This window comes from Peromyscus leucopus, chromosome 19, assembly GCF_004664715.2.
Source record: "Peromyscus leucopus breed LL Stock chromosome 19, UCI_PerLeu_2.1, whole genome shotgun sequence".
NCBI classification, from domain to species: Eukaryota; Metazoa; Chordata; class Mammalia; order Rodentia; family Cricetidae; genus Peromyscus; species Peromyscus leucopus.
Genome location: NC_051079.1, coordinates 67837649 through 67856576, shown reverse-complemented (window position 1 = coordinate 67856576; position 18928 = coordinate 67837649). Strand labels below are relative to the sequence as shown.

The 18928-nt window shown below is 51.2% G+C and overlaps 1 protein-coding gene across 5 annotated transcripts in view; it reads right to left on the bottom strand.

The window, feature by feature from the left end:
- The window catches only part of Slc66a2 (solute carrier family 66 member 2), a 37922-nt gene that overhangs the window by 3547 nt on the left and 15447 nt on the right, over positions 1-18928 (bottom strand). For 2 of the 5 annotated variants that reach the window (XM_028872002.1, XM_028872003.1), the window contains exons 4-5: positions 17206-17259; positions 5362-5578 (exon numbers count right to left, since the gene is read on the bottom strand). In XM_028872002.1, coding sequence (XP_028727835.1) covers positions 5362-5578; positions 17206-17259 — 271 coding nt within the window. The remainder of the gene's footprint in view (positions 1-5361; positions 5579-17205; positions 17260-18928) is intronic. The other 3 variants (XM_028872005.1, XM_028872006.1, XM_037197218.1) reach the window with 2 other exon arrangements.

Sequence of the window (18928 nt, the reverse complement as noted above, 5' to 3'; positions counted from 1 at the left end):
GTAACAGCGAGTGGAGACATGAGGTAATTGCTGGAGCATGGCACTGCCCAGTGCCAGGGATATTCTTAGCCGCTGGGATTCTTCCTTCGGATGGTCTGTATCCTCCAGGGAAGGCAGCGTGTTGATGATGCCAACACCATTCTGTTCCTAGGACAGGCATCTAACCAAGCTGCGGTTCTGACACACTCTGAATGGCTCAGAGAGGTAGCAGAGGGGAAGGAGACCACGGCCTCCTCATCAGGAGCTACAGGGCTGCTGGGCACAGGGCAAACTCGGGGGTCCATTTCCTGGGGCTGTTAGTGCTTTGTCTGCTCTGAGGCAATGAACCCTAGCTTTTCTTCACACTAGGGTGTCCCCAATCCTCTACTGCAGTGACATCTTCATGTGCAAAGAGTGAGCACTGCTCCTGAAACCCCAGCACTCAGGAGCCTAAGGCAAGAGGGTCAAGTACTGAACGGGGTGGGGATGATGGTGTGTGCACACCTTTAATCCCAGTACTTAGGAGGCAGAGGCAAGAGGATCTCTGTGCGTTCAAAGGCAGACTGGTCCGCATAGCAAGTTCTAGGACTACATAGAGAAATCCTGTCTCAAAGAGGGGGAAGGGGAGAAAGAAAAAAGAGCAAGAGCCCAAGGGCAGCCTGGGGAAATGGGTGGTAGAGATAGATCATATCCCAAGAAGTCCATCTCTCATCCTTGGATGGAGGAAGCAGCTGGCCTAGGGTTTAACCAAAAATACCCAAAGTACAGGACTTCCGCTCTCCCAGGACGTGAATCTTGTAGTGGAGCCAATGGGTGTGGAGCAGACTGTCGTCCCAGAGGCCTAGATTTTCTACTTCAAGATATATTCAAGATCCTGAAGTAGAGGGAGGTCCGAATCCTGGGTGGCCGAGGCACGGCTGCAGTTCCCTCCCTCCTTGCCTCTCTATGGAGTGCTGACTGCTGTCTCTTCAATGGGCCTCCTGGCCTGACCCTCCTGGCCTCCCCCACTGTTTTAATCTAGGCTCCCATTACCTCATTCTTGGCTCCAGCATTTTCCTTCCAAACCAGGCTGCCAGATCACTGCTCTTAAAATACCTCCTCACCTCATCCTTGCCCCGGGCAGCCGACAGGAATGCCTCTCTTTGGCACCCAGGACAGCGAAACCAACTGTTGCACCTGCTCAGCTTGCCTTCCAGCTTCAGCCCTCCGGCATGCTGACCATGCTGACCTCAGCCCAGCACCATGCCGCCGCCGCCGCCACCACCACCACCGCCACCACCGCCACCGCCACCACCTGCAAAAGCTCCCCAGGCCTGAAACCCACCCAAGTCATCACGTCCCCTTGGAGGTGATTTGTAACCCTGGGTTAGGTAAGGTTCTCTTAGATGAGACATCGGAAACAACCAAAAGAAAAGGCGGATATATACACTCCATGTCATCAAAGCTGACAGGGTCTTAAGTATCCTAGACTGGCCTTACAAGCCTAACATAGCTGTGGATGACCTTGAATTCATAATCCTCCAACCTCTACCTCCTAGATGCTGGGTTTGCAGGTGTGTACCCCACGCCTAGTTGGTGTGGGGCTGAGGATCAAACCTCCAGGGCATGCTAGGCAAGCACTCTACCAACTGAGCCAGCCCCATCCCCTAGAGCTGAAACTTAGGCGCTACAATAGATAACACTGAAAAAGCAGGCACAAAATCCAGGGTGGGGCATCAGAGACATATTTATAAATCATATATCTGATATGATTCTAATACCCAGAACAGAATGTTCTCATTCTTACAATTCAGCAATAAAACACTACAAATACACACATTAGAATGGGTAGGGATCCCAATGAGAGACACTTCTTCAAAGACATGGCCAGGGCCACATGAGATGCTCATCATCATTTAATTGTCAGTGAAATGCAAGCCAAACCACCATGAACCCAGTACTTCACTCCCGCAAGGATGTTGGAAATAACAAACAAGAAGAGCTATGGGGGGGGGAGGGCTCAGTGACACACACACACACACACACACACACACACACACACACACACAGCTGGTGGAACGTGAAAATGTGCCTCTCTGGAAAACAGGCCGGCAGTCCCACAGAAGGTCACATGCCAAGCCATCCTGTGACCCAGCCAGTCTATGCCTACATGCTTTCTCGATAAAGGAAAGCATAGTATGTCCACAGAAAAACTTGTACAAAAAGCCAGGACAGCATGAGTCACAGCGTCCATCAACTGAAAACACCAACAGACACATCTGGTGCATCCACACAATGATGTAAGCCATGGACAGGAATGACGCTCAAGCCAGACAGATGGCCACACGCTACATGATTCCACAGGTGTGTAATGACCAGAACAGGCAAAGCAGGAAAGACAGAATGCAGGTAAGTGGTGTGGAGGAGTCTGGGTCAGGTGGGCATGGCTGCTAATGAGTTCAATTTGCTCATCGGAAACTGCTCCAAAATTAGAACATGGTGCTGCTTTGAACTAGAGCCAGTGCCTGCATGAACATGCACCACCAGGTACTGTGCAAGCCGGTGACTTGTGGTATATGAATGCTATGTTCCAGGGGGTGGGTAGTACCTGGCCTGTCGGCTGTGGACACTATGAGCAGGATCTCTCACATAACTATCAGAATGAACGCACAGCACAGGCAGATTACAGAGGTCCAGCAGTGACACATCCCAGAAGAAGCACGCTGGGTTTCCCAAAAGGCTATAAATGCAAGGGGGCCTGCTCAGGGGACCAAGGCTAGATCTGTGGGATCACTGGTTAAGCAAAGCCCAGCTTCTGGGAGCGTCTCACTATAGCAAGAGAGCCCAGAGTCCCAACTGGATCCTGCAGAGTGGCCTGGTGGCATGGTTCAGGGGTCTGTCCCTCAGCCTCCTTTGTTTTAACTGCTCGTGGTCTAAACCTGCCTGCCTCCTCCTCATCCCGTTCTCACATGGCCTCCATCCTCACTCATGTGGGCCCTGCCTCTGAGCACCTTCCCTGCTGGGTCCTTCAGACCCCCGGCAATGCCTCTCCCTCCCCATTCTGCACTCCCAGTGCATTCCCCCGGTGACTCCTTCCTGTTCCACGCTGTTGAAGGCTGCAGAATGCTTGGCTCCCTCTTATCTTTTACACCCACCCCTGTTCTCCAGTAATTACTTGTTAGGGAACAGTCTTCAAATCTAGTAAAAACCTGGAGGAAGAAGAATGCAAATACCCCCAGGATCCGCCGTGCCAAGGTTCGCTGCATTAATTAGTAAAGTTATTCCAAACGTATCATCCTTCATCACCGGCTCCAAGACCACAGCCGGTTAATATTTTTCAAGAGGGAAATTATTCAAAAATATCTCGAGCAGTAAGTAGCTCTAAGGCAGGAAATCTGAATACGTGCCTGTGGGGTTGTGTATGTACACGTGCATGGTGTACGCACGCACACCCATCTGCACACATGTGTAAAGCAAGACTTTCCAGAAAAATCTGCTCTGAGGACTACTAGAATCAGAAAGGAACAAATGCTCCCAGTTCCTGAGCAGCCCTTCCAGACTCCCAGCCCCAGGAATCCATATGTAAAGTAGAGTTGGTTTGAAGTCTCAAGGTAGAATCCTCCTCATTATGGTGCAATGGCCTGAGCAGGTCCTTAGAGGAAAGTGAGCAGCCTCTAGTTTCTATGTGTGTTTAAGTGTTTATGTGTGTGCGCGTGTTTTTTTTTTTTTTTGGTTTTTTGAGACAGGGTTTCTCTGTGTAGCTTTGCGCCTTTCCTGGAACTCACTTTGGAGACCAGGCTGGCCTCGAACTCACAGAGATCCGCCTGCCTCTGCCTCCCGAGAGCTGGGATTAAAGGCATGCGCCACCACCGCCCGGCTGTGCGCATGTTTTAAACACAACGTTTTCAATCCATCACGAGAAGCACCCACACGGCATCAGATTTATTTGAAACTGCACTTCCCACGGCTTCAAGAGTCACAGTCCCCAGATCTGTGGCAGTCCATCCCTCATCTGGAGAAGGTGAGGGCACAGTGGGGCCCGAGATATCCTCAACTAGGATTCCTGGTGGGCAATCCTATCATAACATCAGCCCCTGTGCACATGAGCGTCTAGGACCCTGCCCCTCGAAGACACCCCAGCAGGGAGCCCTATGCCTCCAAACACTCGTTCCTCCTCGGCTCCATGACACCTTCTCTAAAACACCTCTGCTCCCAGCTGAGGATGGGTCACCCAACCCTCAAGTTTTGGAACAACAGCAACAAAAGTTAATGGTGTCCAGAAGTTACTCTGTGCCTTTCCTCCAGGCTCCCCATTGACATGGACTCAGGGCTGGAGCTCTACCTGTACATCCCCCAGCCCCAAACCAGAGCTTCAGGATCCTCATGGCTCCAGCCCCACCAGATGTAGAAAAAAACAAAAACATCCAGACCCGATTTAGGGCTCCACTCACCCAGCACTTGGGAAACCTGATCCACCGTTGTCACCACTGTCAGCTTACCTCTGCCCTGCCCACATGTGTATCACGTTAGAGCTTAAGTGGCACCACTTCCCTCACCCCAGATCTGTGGGAGCATTGCACTCTATATCTGAACATACACACTCTATGCACGCACACATGCGTCCAGTCAAAGGAACTTCAGAGAGCCGCGGAAACCTGGTATGTAGCATGACCTCCGCCCAGGCCACTGTGAGCCCCTCCCTTCCAGGATTCGGTTTTCTCCACAGAACAGGATGCTGTCATTCCACAAAGGGCCACCGCTATGCACAAGGTCCCCCCTCCGAGAAAGGGGGACCCCTGGGTATCTTCCACAAGAGGTGGGATGACCTTAGTGAGTAGTGGATATGGGGTGAGAAGTGGGCAGCGTCTCAGTGTGAAGCTGAGTGGCTTCCTCAAGGATGGCGCCAAATGAACCCCAGGGCTGTGTTCTCCCCTCCTCCTCACCAGTGGACCTGTGTTCAGTAAATGCTACCTTCTTCGAGACTTTCCAATGGTCTATGGAGACTGTCCTGTATTAGACGGATGTCTCCAGACACTTAGTATGATCCTGACAACAGCTTTATCCTCCTTCTCCAGACACTGTAGCTTTGGGAGGTTGTGGCAAGTCCCACTGTGGAAAAAGCCATAGTTGGGGCACCTTTGGTAAGATCACCTGCCCAGCCACATCCAGTTGTATATATAGGTACCACGCTCCTCAGTCCCTGGTCCTGCATAAAAGCTCTGCAGCTTCTGATGGGCCATGGCCTCCCCAGAGGGTTTCTGCTTCCCTCCCCTGCCCCACCCAAATATATCCTCTCAGACAAGAGTCGGAGGCCGAGTGTGTTTACGCAGCGTGATTTCATCATACTGTCAGTGCTCCACGGCTCCAGTGAGTGATGTGGGAGCATCCTCAGGAACCCCCTACCTCATGCCCTCCGTGGAGCGGTGGCGGTAGTTCCGATACAGCTGTGGCACACCCAGCATGGCCTCGGTCAGCACGGCCAGGAAGCCTAGTGTCTCCACAAACAGAGCCGAGTCGATGGACAGGTAGGTGACATAGCCCGCCACACCCGTGAAGGCCAGGACACACTGCACATAGTCTGCAAAGCTGCTCCAGTGCCAGAAATGGTGAGGGTCAAAGTCTGGCGGGGGAGAGAGAGAGAGAGAGAGAGGTACCTCAGCTGGGTGAGCAAACTGAAGCTTATGGGGAGGTCAAGTCAGTGTGGGGAGTCGAACCCACACTGACACGTCATGGTCAAAAGTGGGGAGAGATGAATGAGTCAGAGCAATGCGAGGTTAGTGTGGAGAAAAAATACAAACGGGTCAAGGCCAGTGGGAGGAGACTTGACCAGGACAAGCCCAGTGTGAGGAGACTTGAGCGGGTCAAAGTCAGTGTAGGAGATCCAGTGTGAGAAGAGATGTGAGCAAGCCAAAGTCAGTGTGGGGAGGAGACACAAGCAGGCTGCGGTCAGTGTGGGGAGATGAGAGCATTCCAATTAAAGCAATCCTAGAGACTCTTGGTACCAACAGTAAGTCAGCATAAGGGGTACTGAAGTCCTGTAACTTAATCCAATCGCTCCAGGAAGGAGCACAGTACATTGTACCAGAGCCTCTAGAATCCGAGTCCTGGGTTAGAACTACAGCTCTGCCGTCTGTAACTCTGGTTAACCGTGTGCCTCCATCCACCCAGGTTAAAGCACCCACCTCCCAGGACCGTTCTAAGGGTTAACACATTAGTTCTGAGTCTGAGGGTGCTTTTAGCCCATAGGAGGGATTCAGTCCACACACAGCACTATTGCTACATCCTTGGTTGCCACAACAACATCCCTTCTTGTTTGATGGTTATTCACATGCAGTCACACCCATAAACTAAATGACACTTCAGCAGATGAATGCTTGGCCCTGGAAACAGTGGTAGCTACAGGGAAGCTTCAGGTGAGAAGGGAAAGCCTGCCATAAGCAAGGATGTGGCACGGCTGTGTCTGACCTGGTTCCTAGATCAGCAAGTCCAGGACAGGAACATCCAGCAGGTGTAGGTGGGCAGGGCCAAGAGATGCCGGGGCACTAAGTTCGGCTAAGTATGGCTGTTTTGATGGGGTGGTGGGGTTTTTTCTTTTCTATTTTTGTTACTGTTTTACTTTTTGTGCTGGGGAAGAGGAAATCCTCACCCATTCTAGGCAAATGCTCTACCACTGAGCTAAACCCCAGCCCACTGGACACACCCTGTCATAAGGAAAAGAGCTAGCGGATTACTGACCTGGTATCCCTGTTTGTAAATGACTTGGCCATGCAGACTCTAGCAAAGCTGCAGCCCTGGGGTTTTCAGAGACTCAGCCTGCCCTGCGTCAGCATTTCTGCATTCTGCATTCTGCACTGTGCATGTGAATCCGCAGGTCACCATCTCCCTCTGCTACGGGAGAAATCAGCCTGTGCTGGTGTGGTACACATTAAAGTGGGGGGTGGGGGTGGGGGAAGGAGTGGCTAACTTCCTCCCAATTACTCACACTCAAACACAAAAAAAGGCTGTTTCTAATACTACCCAGGAAGCTCCTTTTTGGTTCTGGGGGTGCACCAAGACAAAAAGGAATAATCTGGGAAACCCCAGAGGGCACGCACTGACCAGGTTCCCTGCACCAGATGGCATTTTATGTGTGCCACATACTATGTAGCTTGGAGGTAATGTTGCCCCACACCCACCCCACTTAGCAGGCTCAGAGACACAAAGGAGCCACCCTGTCCAATGTTACAAGTCTCACTGAAGCCTGGACTCAGGAGAAACTCCACAATGAAGACCCACCTTTCTGGATTTGGGGTCCCTGGGGTCCTCCTCTGCAGCCTCAGCAACAGGCATGTGACCCTAACAGCCTAGATATGTCATCAACACATCAATGGAAATTTGACTCAGGGCCTACTACAGGGCTAGAGCCATGCAAGGGGACATGGCAACGTCACCACACACCACCTACAGTAAGGCTCTCAAGTGTTGGTGGCCCATGGACTAGGCGTGGCTTTAGTTTATCTCCATTCTAGAGCCTTCTTGATGCCAGGCTAGCCTGCACTCATTCACAGCTCCAATGCATCCTGATGATGACCTAAGGGGCAGCAGGCACTGAACCCCTCAGATGACAAGCCCAATCCTGGAACGAGCCTGCTCTGGGGCAGCAGGTGCAAGCGGAGCCGTCCTGAATGACGGGGTAGAGGTACAGACTGCACTACCTCCCCGTGTGTTCCAGTGCCTTCAGGGAGAGCTAAACTGACCCTCAGAGGTAAACAGATTCCCAACAGAGCACCAGAAAGAAGCCCTCGGCCCAATGCAACATCATCACATGTGTTGAACAGGTGGGTGGGTGTCGCTCAGTGGGAATTCTCCATCACACATGTGCCGTGTGGTGATCGGGGACCTGGAGGCCAGGGGTAGCCAGCCCTCCAAACAGCAGGTAGCCAGGGTCAGTTGAGGGACAAGGGATGGCTCCTGGGACAGCTGGTTCCTGAGCGGCTGTGGGAAGACTTGGAAGTGACAGGAGAAGACAGACAGTAGAGAGTCCTGCAGGACACGTGAGCTTTCACAGCAAACATTGCCGAAGGCCCCGATGTCGTGCTGAATCTAGGATGTGCAACAGGATGGACAACCCAATTTTAAAAATGGGCAAAGGAAAGATTCAGAAAGTGGCCAAGAATCACATGGAAGAAAACTCAGCATCCTCAAGGTCTAAGGAGAAGTCCAGTCCTCCGGGACCCGGTGGGCAGAGCCTGAATGCAGAGTAGCCCTCACCCTGCTGTGAGGCGGAACGACTCCGGGTCCACCGAAGTGTTGAGAGCAGAAAGAAACCGAGTCCAGGCCAGGGTGCTTTGGGTGGTGGTGTTTTATCTTCAAGGGCCCGCCTCTCAGGCAGCGGTAGATGCCACCTTGAGACCACCAACAAGGACAGCAAAGTTACACGAGGCAGCTTTGACATGTGTGGTTGACAATCCGTGGTCCTACAGCAACCCGCCAGCACCCTCGTGTGGCTTGTCTGTGCCAATTCAGGCAACGACTTCCCGCTCCCTAGGAGCGGAGTAAGAACAAGACACGTTCTCCAGAGAGGCAGGCAGAGCCTGAGTTCTCTCAGCTCCCTGCCTAAAGTTCAAGCCAATGACAATATCAGCCACCGAAAAGGCAGAGCGAACCCCAGACCCAATGAGGAACAGGGTACAGGGCTCCCTACTTTGGATGTGAATCCTCAGGAATGGCAGCTCCGCTCCTAGCCAGCAGAGGTCAGGATCCTGCCAGGACCAGCGGGAGCACTCACCTCTGAGAAGCTGCCTGAGAAAAAGCAGCTGATCCTTGGCACTAACTAACATGAAGTAGGGCCCAGGAGACTGAGCTGTTGGGGGTGGTGAGCTGGGTAAGGACAGCATGGCACCACATGGAACACCTCACAGTTCCACCCGGCAAGTGGGACTCCGGCGTGTTTTTCTCCAGCTCCCTAAAGGACTCAGCCCCACCATGGCAGACCCAATGCCACAGCCCCCAAGCTCCAAAAAGGTTCCTTGTGGCTGTCATGCTATCCCGTATCCTCTGTGGCAGACACACAAGTCTGGACTGTGGGCTGGAGAGAGCAGGAGCCCAGCTGGCCACCCAGAAACCCACACCCCAGTCTATAAATCTGGGAGTGCCGAGAGGCATGTGTATCAGCTGCAACTAACACTGACCACTCTTTTCCTGAGCCTCACCGACCAAGGCCACCTAATGAGGTCCCAGGGCGATTCTCACACAAAAATGAGCATCCCTATGGCCTGCCGTCGTCACAGACCCCTGGGTCAACAATCCAGAACAGCTACCACCATCCTGGGAGACAGCAGCATCAAGGGAGATACCTTTAAACCAATCGGAAGAGACAGGAAATGCAGCACTCTGCCCCTAGCTGGGCAATAAAACAAATGACCAGGGCTCTTCCCAGGAGACCAGGAATCAGGCTCAGCAGCCCAAGGACAGAGCCAAGCCCATCCCCCTTCATCACACAAACACGCTTGTCTTCAAACCCACGGCTTGTCCTTCTTAGACAGCTGTGGCAAAGCTGCTTCCGCCCTCCTCTCCAGGGTCCCGCCAACATGCTAGACCACGCATCCCAACCAGGGATGGAGGGGCACACGTCTAGCTCCAAAGGCTTAGGACAAAGAAGAGGAGGACTGTCCAACGTCTGTGTTGACTCGGCACTGAAAGGATGTTTTGTAACGTGAACATAAAGGGTAACTGGACCCGTGTCTTTTCCCTTGTCTGGGCGATGGCGCCTTGGCCCAGGTGGCCTCAGACTCCAGGTCCTCCTGAGTAGCGGGGCTCCAGGTATGCCCTGCTGCACCTGGCTTTGCCATCTTCTTGGATGAACTACTGAGAACTCCGCACTTCTCTGTGCGGCTCACGCACTGGCTGCATTCTGTTTCCTCAGCAGTGCAGTCTGCCCCTCACTACCTCCTGGCTGCTAGCACCATCTGCCTGGATCACCTGGGAGTCTGAGACAGTTACCCTGCTCAGACTGCCTGCCCTGAGGGGCCCCAGGCCAGTCCCTCCCAACCCCCAGCCTGGCTAGACCCTCTGTCAGAAAACCGTCTGAGCCAGAGCATCCCAGGTCAGGACCAGGCCTGTTGACAGCAACATTCTGGGCAGTTGTGGGCGGACATCCTTGTGTTTGGAAATACACTTAACCTCAAATGCCTCAAGGGGGGAAAAGTCACTGTGGTCCAAATTAAACTTGGTAATAATAAATAAATAAATGACATAAAAATAAAGAGCTCCCAAGCCTAGCCAGCCTGGTATAGATTCGTGCACAGCCTTCCTTCCTGCAGCTAATGCTCACAGGAACTCAGGCTGAGAGGCAGAACCCGTAGTCCCAGGGCCAAGCCTGCACAAGAGTCCAGGGCATGGAGCCTCCTCACCTGGAGCTCAGATGACAAGAGCCACATGGCCCACGCCCTCCACAGGCCAACACCAGCTTGCACTCTGCCTGAATTCAGGTCAGACACATGAATAGATTTTTACGATAACAGCAAGACCTCCTGCAACAGCCGAAATGGCCCTCCTGGCCTTCCAGACCAGACTGGTGGCCCGGACCCGCCCCAGCACTGCCCTCCCCCACAACAGACAAGGGACAGGCGAGGACAGCTCAGAGACCCAGAATCAATGTTCTGGGAATGGAGCCCGAGCCCTCCAAGGAAGTTGGGCAGCAGGGCTGGTGGCGTGCCATGCCCAGTTCCCCACTCCTGGCTTCCAGACAGGGACCCCTGGGAAACCGACTGGGAGCCCCCACTGCTTGACCAGAATAAAACAAGCAGCTACCGAGGTCAGCATCCCAATCCACTTTGAAGTTGCAAAAATAAGGCTGTCATGGTCCTGCCGCTGGTGAGGGTACCACATCACTGTGGCTACAGAGACTACAAGAGTCGGGGAAGCTGGAGTCAGTGGTGCCCATTATGGACAGACTGTTGGTGCTCTTGACTCGGTCACTTCAGAAGTTCCTTCTGACTCTGTCCTTACCAACATACCAACAGAGAGCTGGAACACTCAACTCCAAGTTTTTCCCTCAACGGCACTGACAGGTAATGCTGAAGCATGTGGGGTCAGGCTGTACGAAATGTCCATCCTTAGCAGGATTCCCTTCAATGCAGAGATGAGCCAGGCGAGAGGGTTCAGTGACCCCCACCTGTCATATCACCCTGGTGACACGCTTCATGTCTCTGTTACTGCAGCTGACGAAAGCAACCTCTGCTCCGCACAATTCCATACGAGCTCATTACGGCACAGCTCACAAACAGCTGGAAGGGCCCAGCAAGGCTCTGGCCCAGGGAGCGCCAGAACAAGCAGCTCTACCACCCAAAATGGTGCCTTCACTCCAAGACGTTTCAGGTTCCTGCCTTATGAACAACACTGAGCTCTGTCCCAACAGTAAGCCACCACGGAACACTCAATGCCGAGTTTATTCCTCGATGACATTGACAGATAACAGCACCAAGGCCTGTGCTCAGCCTGTATGAAACGCCCTCCCTAGTTCTAGGCCCAGGGTTTCAAGTTAAACAGAACAGTCAGGTAAGAAGGCTGTAGAAAACCGTACCAGAAAGCTCCTGAGCTGGTAGAGACAGAGGTCTAAGCCCGCAGCAGCGGTCAGCTGCTGTCAGCACCCCCTCCCCTGTTCGGCTCCTCTGCTCCGGGCTCCATGCCCAGCCAGCACGGTCAGGGCAGGAGTTCCACACAGATGTGAGGCTGAGAATACTGACTGGTGCCACCACCACAGCACCCACAGGGTGGGGACTCCATACAGGAGGAGAAGACCAGAGGTCACCCAGGGCCTGTCCTCAAAGGAAGCTGTTGCCCTGAGAGGTTCACTACTGTTCTTGCCACCAGCTCCGGGGTAGCATCTGAGGTTCCGTCCTGGGGACAGCCATGAGAACAGGGAATTCAAGGCCCTCCCTAAGGGACAGAGACTCGGAACAGAGCATAGGCTTGGGCTCGAGCGCGCGCTATCAAGAGTGAAGGCCTGGGTCCTGAACCATGAGGAGGAGGTTGAGCCAGGAATGGTGGGACACTTGTAATGTTTATACTTGGGAACGAAGACGGGTAGATGGGTGACTACCCGGCTGGCCTGTGCTACACAGGGCTACCTAACCAGAACTGGTCTTGAAGGACAGGGGAAGCAATGAGGACGCAGGAGCCGCTGGTGACTCCATGGCCAGATGAGGGAAGAGAAGCAGGCAGCCAAGAGCTCTCCTGAAAGCAGAACAATTTTCAGGCTGGCCTTAATGACCCCCCCACCAGTGCCCACTGTGATGTGGCATCGCCAGAGTATTAGCACGTCAACAGAGCCATCGTTGGAGGCAGTGGAGGCCAAGTGGGGTACCAAAAGGGCAGAGCATTCAGGAGCTCCACGCTGACCAGGAAGATGCACAGCAGCCAATAGCATCAGGCAGACAGGAGGGGGGAGCGGACTCAGACTGCCCCATCTAACCAAACCAGGACACAAGCAAATAAGACACCTTCCCCAGGCGTGAGATCAGTGCCCATGGCTGCCACGATATTAACTCTAAATGTCCAGGATGCAAACACACAGGGAAATGTAGTCCCTACGTGGAGGGGAAACAACAGAAAACAAGAAACATTATTTGGGAAGAGACATTAGACTAAGCAGGAAAACAACAACTTCAGAAGAGTATTGTAAACATATGGAGAACCAAATGGAACCAAAGAATAGATATGATGAACTAACGGCGGTACAGGGTATCATCTCACCCAACGGAAGGGCATTCATTCCTAAATCACTGAGAGCCAGGAGAGTCTGGAGCCACGCTGTCTGGAATAAGATTATCTGGGCTCAACAAGAGACCTGAGCTAAGAGAAGCATCAGTGAACGTCAGTATATTCCATGAACACTATGCTCCCTGAGGGAGAAAAACAGCAGTGCCTCTGAGAGACACAGTACCAAGTGCAGCAGCACGGGGCACCGAGCATCCTGAAGAGGAGGAGAGAGAAGAGGGGACATGAAAAGGACTCAGAAACCACGACCACAGAATGCAAACGGGCCTGCCAACCCAAGAAGCCCCATTACCTCCAAGTGCAACACACAGATCTCCGCACCTCACCACCTCGGGCTGAATGTCAGAGACAAAGACAAAATGTGGAAAGGAGCAGGAGAAAAATGATGTCACTTACAGGGGACCCCCAGTAAGATGAGCCACTCACTGACTTCTCACCAGACACAATGGAGTTCAGAAGGCAGAGGGATGGCATTCAAGGTGCTGAAAAGAAAAACAACCATCAGCCAGGAGTCAGCGCCCGTGCCCGGAGAAAGCTCTTTACTTAAGGAGAAAACCAAGTCCCCAGATAAACAGGAGCTGGGACACTGTTGCTTTCCACGTGGAAACCAAGTGACAGCAGAGGTCATGTGAGCACACAGGACCAAAATGGAATGTGTACATAAAGGAAATTATGTAGGTTGCTCCAAAAAGTGAGTGGTTCCCACCTGTGACGCCAGTCCTGGGGGTGGGGTGGGAGGCTGAGGACCACCTGTGACTCCAGCCCTGGGGTGGGGCGGGAGGCTGAGGACCACCTGTGACTCCAGCACTGGGAGGCTGAGGACCACCTGTGACTCCAGCCCTGGGGTGGGGCAGGAGGCTGAGGACCACCTGTGACTGCATTGGAAAATCTATTTCAAGAAAAAAAAAAAAAAAAAAAAAAAAACACCCCCTCCACACACAAAAAGAAAGCTAAACAAAACTACAAGAATACAAGAACACACTTACACACCTTTCTTGTCTTAACTGGCTTACAAAGGAACTGCAGAAACCCTCTATGTTATCTTACTACCTGGGGTGTGTAGCACACCTCCCATGATAGAGTCTCCAAATCAGCACAGGAGAGCAGTAGCCGAGGTGGTAATTCAGACCCACAGATGGAAAAGAGTATAGCCAAAATATGTAAGGCAGCTTGACAGAGTAACTAGCTTCTCCTTACTCATCTTCTTTGGAAGGAGTAAAATCTATACAGAGTAACAGTCAGAAGACACATAGTTACAATTGTAACACTCATAAACAAAATGCAAATGTGTTCCTCACGCAACCAAAAGAGGGAGGGAGGAAACTACATCAGACTTTCTAGTTCTCACCAAACTGAAGTTAAGTACAAATTTAAAGGAGTCTGATAAGTTAAAATCTGCATTGTAAGCCTCAGAGAAACTTTAAAAAAAAAAACTATCAATACATAGTTTAAAATTACCAAAGGATTTAAATACCACACTATTAAAATAGTCACTTAATATAAAAACTGTCTTAGAGTTAAAAGAACAGGGATTAAAAAACAACAACAAAAAGAATGACAGATTAAAACATTAATCAAACATGAATCAGATAATAGGGCAGAAATCATTTTGATTTTTAGCATTATGTGTATCTGTGTGAGTGCAACGGTGTGCACGTGAGGGTCAGAGGTCACTGTGTGAGAGGTGGTTCTTTCCGTCCACCACATGGGTCCGAGGATCCATCTCAGGTCTCCAGGCTCAACAGCAGCCATCTAATACCAACCTAACCATCTCACTGGACCTGTACTTTTTTTATTGTTTTGAGACAAGACTGTGCTATGTAGCCCAGGATGGCCTTGAACTTGTTACAATCATTACTTCAGGTGATCCACAGAGGCTATGCTAATATTAGAATAAGCTTTAAGCCAGAACTGTGAGGTCGGCCAGCCACTCAGCTACTCGGGAAGCTGAAGCAAAGGGCCAAACCTTCCAGGTCTGCTTCGAGTGCAGTCAGTCCAGCCTAGGCAACTCAGTGAGCCAGTCTCAAAGAAAAAGAAAAAACTTGGCGGTAGGGCCCACCCATGAGGCCCTGGGTTCAATACTGAGCAGGAAGGAAGGCTCTAAAACAAAACCAATTGTCATCAGAGCCCTTCCATGGTGACAAAAAGGGTCAGTCCAGCAGAATGGCACAGCTGCATATGGACCCAACGATGATTCTAAAATCAAGAAAGCAACAACTGTCAGAAAGGAAAGGAGAGAGAGGTAACTAACAAACACTTGGAAATGTCAATGCCAACTTTCAAAATGGATACAACTGGGCAGATTAACGAATGAGGAAAGAGAAGACCACAGCATTACTGTGAACCAGCAGGCACCCAACTCCCCTCCACACTGAAACTCTCTCTTCCACCAGCAAGGATCACCTCCCAGAGAGAGCCCACCACAGGAGGGGCCCAGAACGAGCTTCACCTCAGAATATGTGAATGCATTCTCCACAGTTACAGCAGATGTTACTAGAAACCAGCCAAGAGAAGTGAGGGATTCACAAACGTGAAGGGTTGTAATGTATTCTTAAATAGTAAATGGACTGAAGACATTTTGAAGAAAATTTCTTCACTTTAAGATAGAAAAAAGCACAACAGACCAATACACACAGGAGGCCTGTCCACCATTGCAGAGTGACTTTATGGCTGTAAACACAGATATTTCAAAGTACAATAGGAAAAAAGCTAAAATCAATAATCCTCCATGTTAAGAAATCACAAGAAAGTGCTAACTGTGGCAAAAAGCAGGCAGAAAACCAAACAACCAGCCGAAGTGAGGCAGTTAAAGTGGAATTAAGTAAACTAGATAAAGAAAACCAAAAGTTGCTTCTTTGAAAAGATCAATAAAATTGACATACTTGTAAGTAGAGTAACAAAAACAAAGGATGGGGATGGGATTCAGATCACCAGAGCTGGAATAAAAGAAGGACCAGGACCAAGTGCTCAGGGAAGTAAAAAGGGTTCCAGAAGAACAAGAAAAATGTCTGCCCTCGCCCAGCAGTGTGTCACAGGCCTTTAATCCCAGCACTCGGGAGGCAGAGGCAGGTAGATCTCTGTGAGTTGAGGCCAGCCTGGACTACAGAGCGAGTTCCAGGACAGTCAGGGCTACACAGAGAAACCCTGTCTCAGAAAAGAAAAAAAAAATAATAAGAAAAAAAATGATATGCCCACAGCTGTTGAGACGAATCTGAAACCAAGCCATAGTACAGATGAACCAAGATGGGTAAAGAAAGTCACAGAAAAATCTAGAGGACTCAGAACTTCAGGTGGGGCTGACACTGTTAGAAGTCCAGGTCCAGCCAGCCTTACCAAGTAACTGTACCAAAATTTTAAAGAGGAATTGGCTCAACCCTTCAGAAACACCTAAGAACTTACTTCATTAGCCAGTATTCAGAATAATGCAGGCCTCTATTCAGGATATACTAAAACCAAAGCCATGGCCAGCATAAAAGGACTCCAGACCAAAACTTTTTTTGAATATGGACTTAAAAACCTTCAACATACTATTGACTATGGCATCCAGCAGTTAAGAGGCACCAGACACTATCATCAAGTGGAACTTAGCTCAACACGCGAAGGTCGATCGCCGTAAAAACGGAATGAAAGGCAGGACTCACGCAATCATCATCTCCACAGACAGGGCACATGGCCCAGCCAGTGCCATCCACAGCAGCAACACAACCTCCCCCCCCTTCAGCTCACAATAGCAAGGGGCTCCCTTCAACCATTAAAGGCAACTTCAAAAAGACAGAGTGACACTCAGTGAGGAAAGACAGAAGTCCTCAAGGGAACCAAGAGTGGAACACACACACACTCACACACATACACACACACACACACACACACACACGCACACTCACACACATACACACACACACACACGCACACTCACACGCACACGCACACGCACACGCACACGCACACGCACACGCACGTCTTTTCTCTCGTCTCCGTCCAGCCAGGGTGATCTGGGAAGACCGGAAAGGAAGCAGACTGGTGTCCCTCCTTGCAGGGGACGTGACCTTTCAGGTGGACAGTCCTCAAGCAGTCCAGGAAGCGGTGCGGAGCCGACAGCTGGGTGAGGCCGCAGCACCGATCGCCAAGTCGAAGCCGGCACTACCTCTACAGAGCAGCAAGGAACAATTCAAGAGCAAATGGGGATAATGACTCCACTGGCACGCCATCAAGAAGAATTAGCTCGGAATGAGTTTAAAGCTCGTCATCTTGAATTTTCCGCACCCATTCTTCTTTCCTTTGGGTCCTCCCCTCTCTTGGAATCGGCGGGTTCTAAAATATCCCAGGCTGAGAGCAGCAGAGCTGTGGGCTAAAAGTGTATCGTGCCGTGAACAGAGGCCATGCTTGGTGAAGCAACTTGTGAGGTCACGGGAGAGTGCAGATGGAAGCTGACAGAGGGAGGGGCAGGCTGCAGGGCTGAGGTGGAGCGAGGGTCTCAGGAGTACGTACCCAGGTAGGGCCGCCTGGGGGGGGCTTTGAGTTCTTCATCCTTACTGTCTGTAGCTACATTTAAAAAGAGAGAGAAACAAAACAGGAAGAAAGGAGACAAAAACAGACTTTTTAACACTGATAAGTGGGCATTTCCTGGCATTGTTTGCATTTCTGAAAAAAAAACAAACAACAAAACAACAAAGACATCAGAGCAGAACAGAAGATTTTTGTTTCTTTGCTTTCAAATATCCACTTTCTGAACTATTCTCCAATCTACCCTCTTCTGATAAAAATCCTCAGACAGTGCATGGGTGGGCGGGCAGGGGTGGGGTGTGTGTGTGTGGGGGGGATTCCCACCAAAATCTAAGCCAGCAAGTTCTCACTTCGCTTCTCCAGTCAAGGGACATTAACTACCGTGGTGCGACAGGCCCCAGTTCTCATGTTGCTAGAAGCTCAGGCAGCCTGGGATTGAGGACAGTTAATCCGGGGCTGAAATGCTCTTCCAGGCCACGTGGTACGACTATTTTAGAGCACACCCAGCAATAGGTCCACCGCCAAAGGGCAGCCAGTTTAACAGTGAATGTGGCAGGCACCGTGCAGAGACGCCATGACAGAGACACTCAGCCTGCCCGGGCAGACATCTCACCTAGAACAGGCAGGACCTCAGGAACAATCAACAGTTATGCTTTAACTTCCTGCTGGCACCGCACCAGGTCAACAGCCCAGGGCCCTCCATGCCAGGGCACCTCGGGGCAGCTGGTAGACTCTGACTTTTGGGTATAATCTGCTGAAACAGAGGTGAGGTCACGGGCTGTGTTCCTGTCAGCACACTGTGGAAGTAAACAACTGGAAGCTAACGGAAGATGACCTCTTCCCTGTGAGGGGCTGCAAAGGAGGAACCGGGTCCTGTCACCAGATCTGTGGTTAGCAGACCACAAGCACCACGCGAAGTGTAACCTCCTGACACCCAGCTAGGATTCAAGCCAATTTTACTGGCGCCTCATTAAAAGATCAAGACCCACAATGTAGAACGAGAGAAAGAGAGCATGCTGGAACATTCAGGCACAAAGTCTGGGCAGAGCACAGGCCCAATGGTGGCCCAGGACAGAGAAGTGCAGGACATGTAATGTCCCTAGGCACCAGAAGCTCCTTTGGTCTCCTGTTTTCACAGCTAAACAGGCTTTGAGTTGGAAACTGCTGTTTATAGGGCAGACAGGAGAAAGTCCCAAGCTGAGAAAAGAATGGGGCATTTGCAGCCATCACACATCTCTACAGATTTGTTCCATTCTCCACAGGCACTGGGGATCTGGATCCCCGGAAATGGCTGGATGTTCATCAGAAAGTATAACTCACTCTGAGTGACAGAGTGAGAGTGTGTGTGTGTGTGTGTGTGTGTGTGTGTGTGTGTGTGTACACATGCACGCACATTTTTTCCAATCCTCAGATGCTATGTGATTTCTAAGGCCAGAAGACTGCACACACAGCCCAGATTCTCCTTTCCCGGCTTCAGTTTTAGGGTGACCTGAAGATGAGGCCCAGGGCTCATGTGGAGGTTCTTAAGAAGCAAGTACTCAGCTGACACAGGTGTGCTCCATTTCCCAAGACTCAGGAAGGCAGGTCTGCAGAGCAGGACCACCACGTGCATGTGGACAATGGCTGAAGGTGGGATGGATGGACAGGGCAGCTCAGGCTATAGAACCAAGGTGAGCCAAGCTTAGAGCCGGGGTGGATGCAGGCTCAA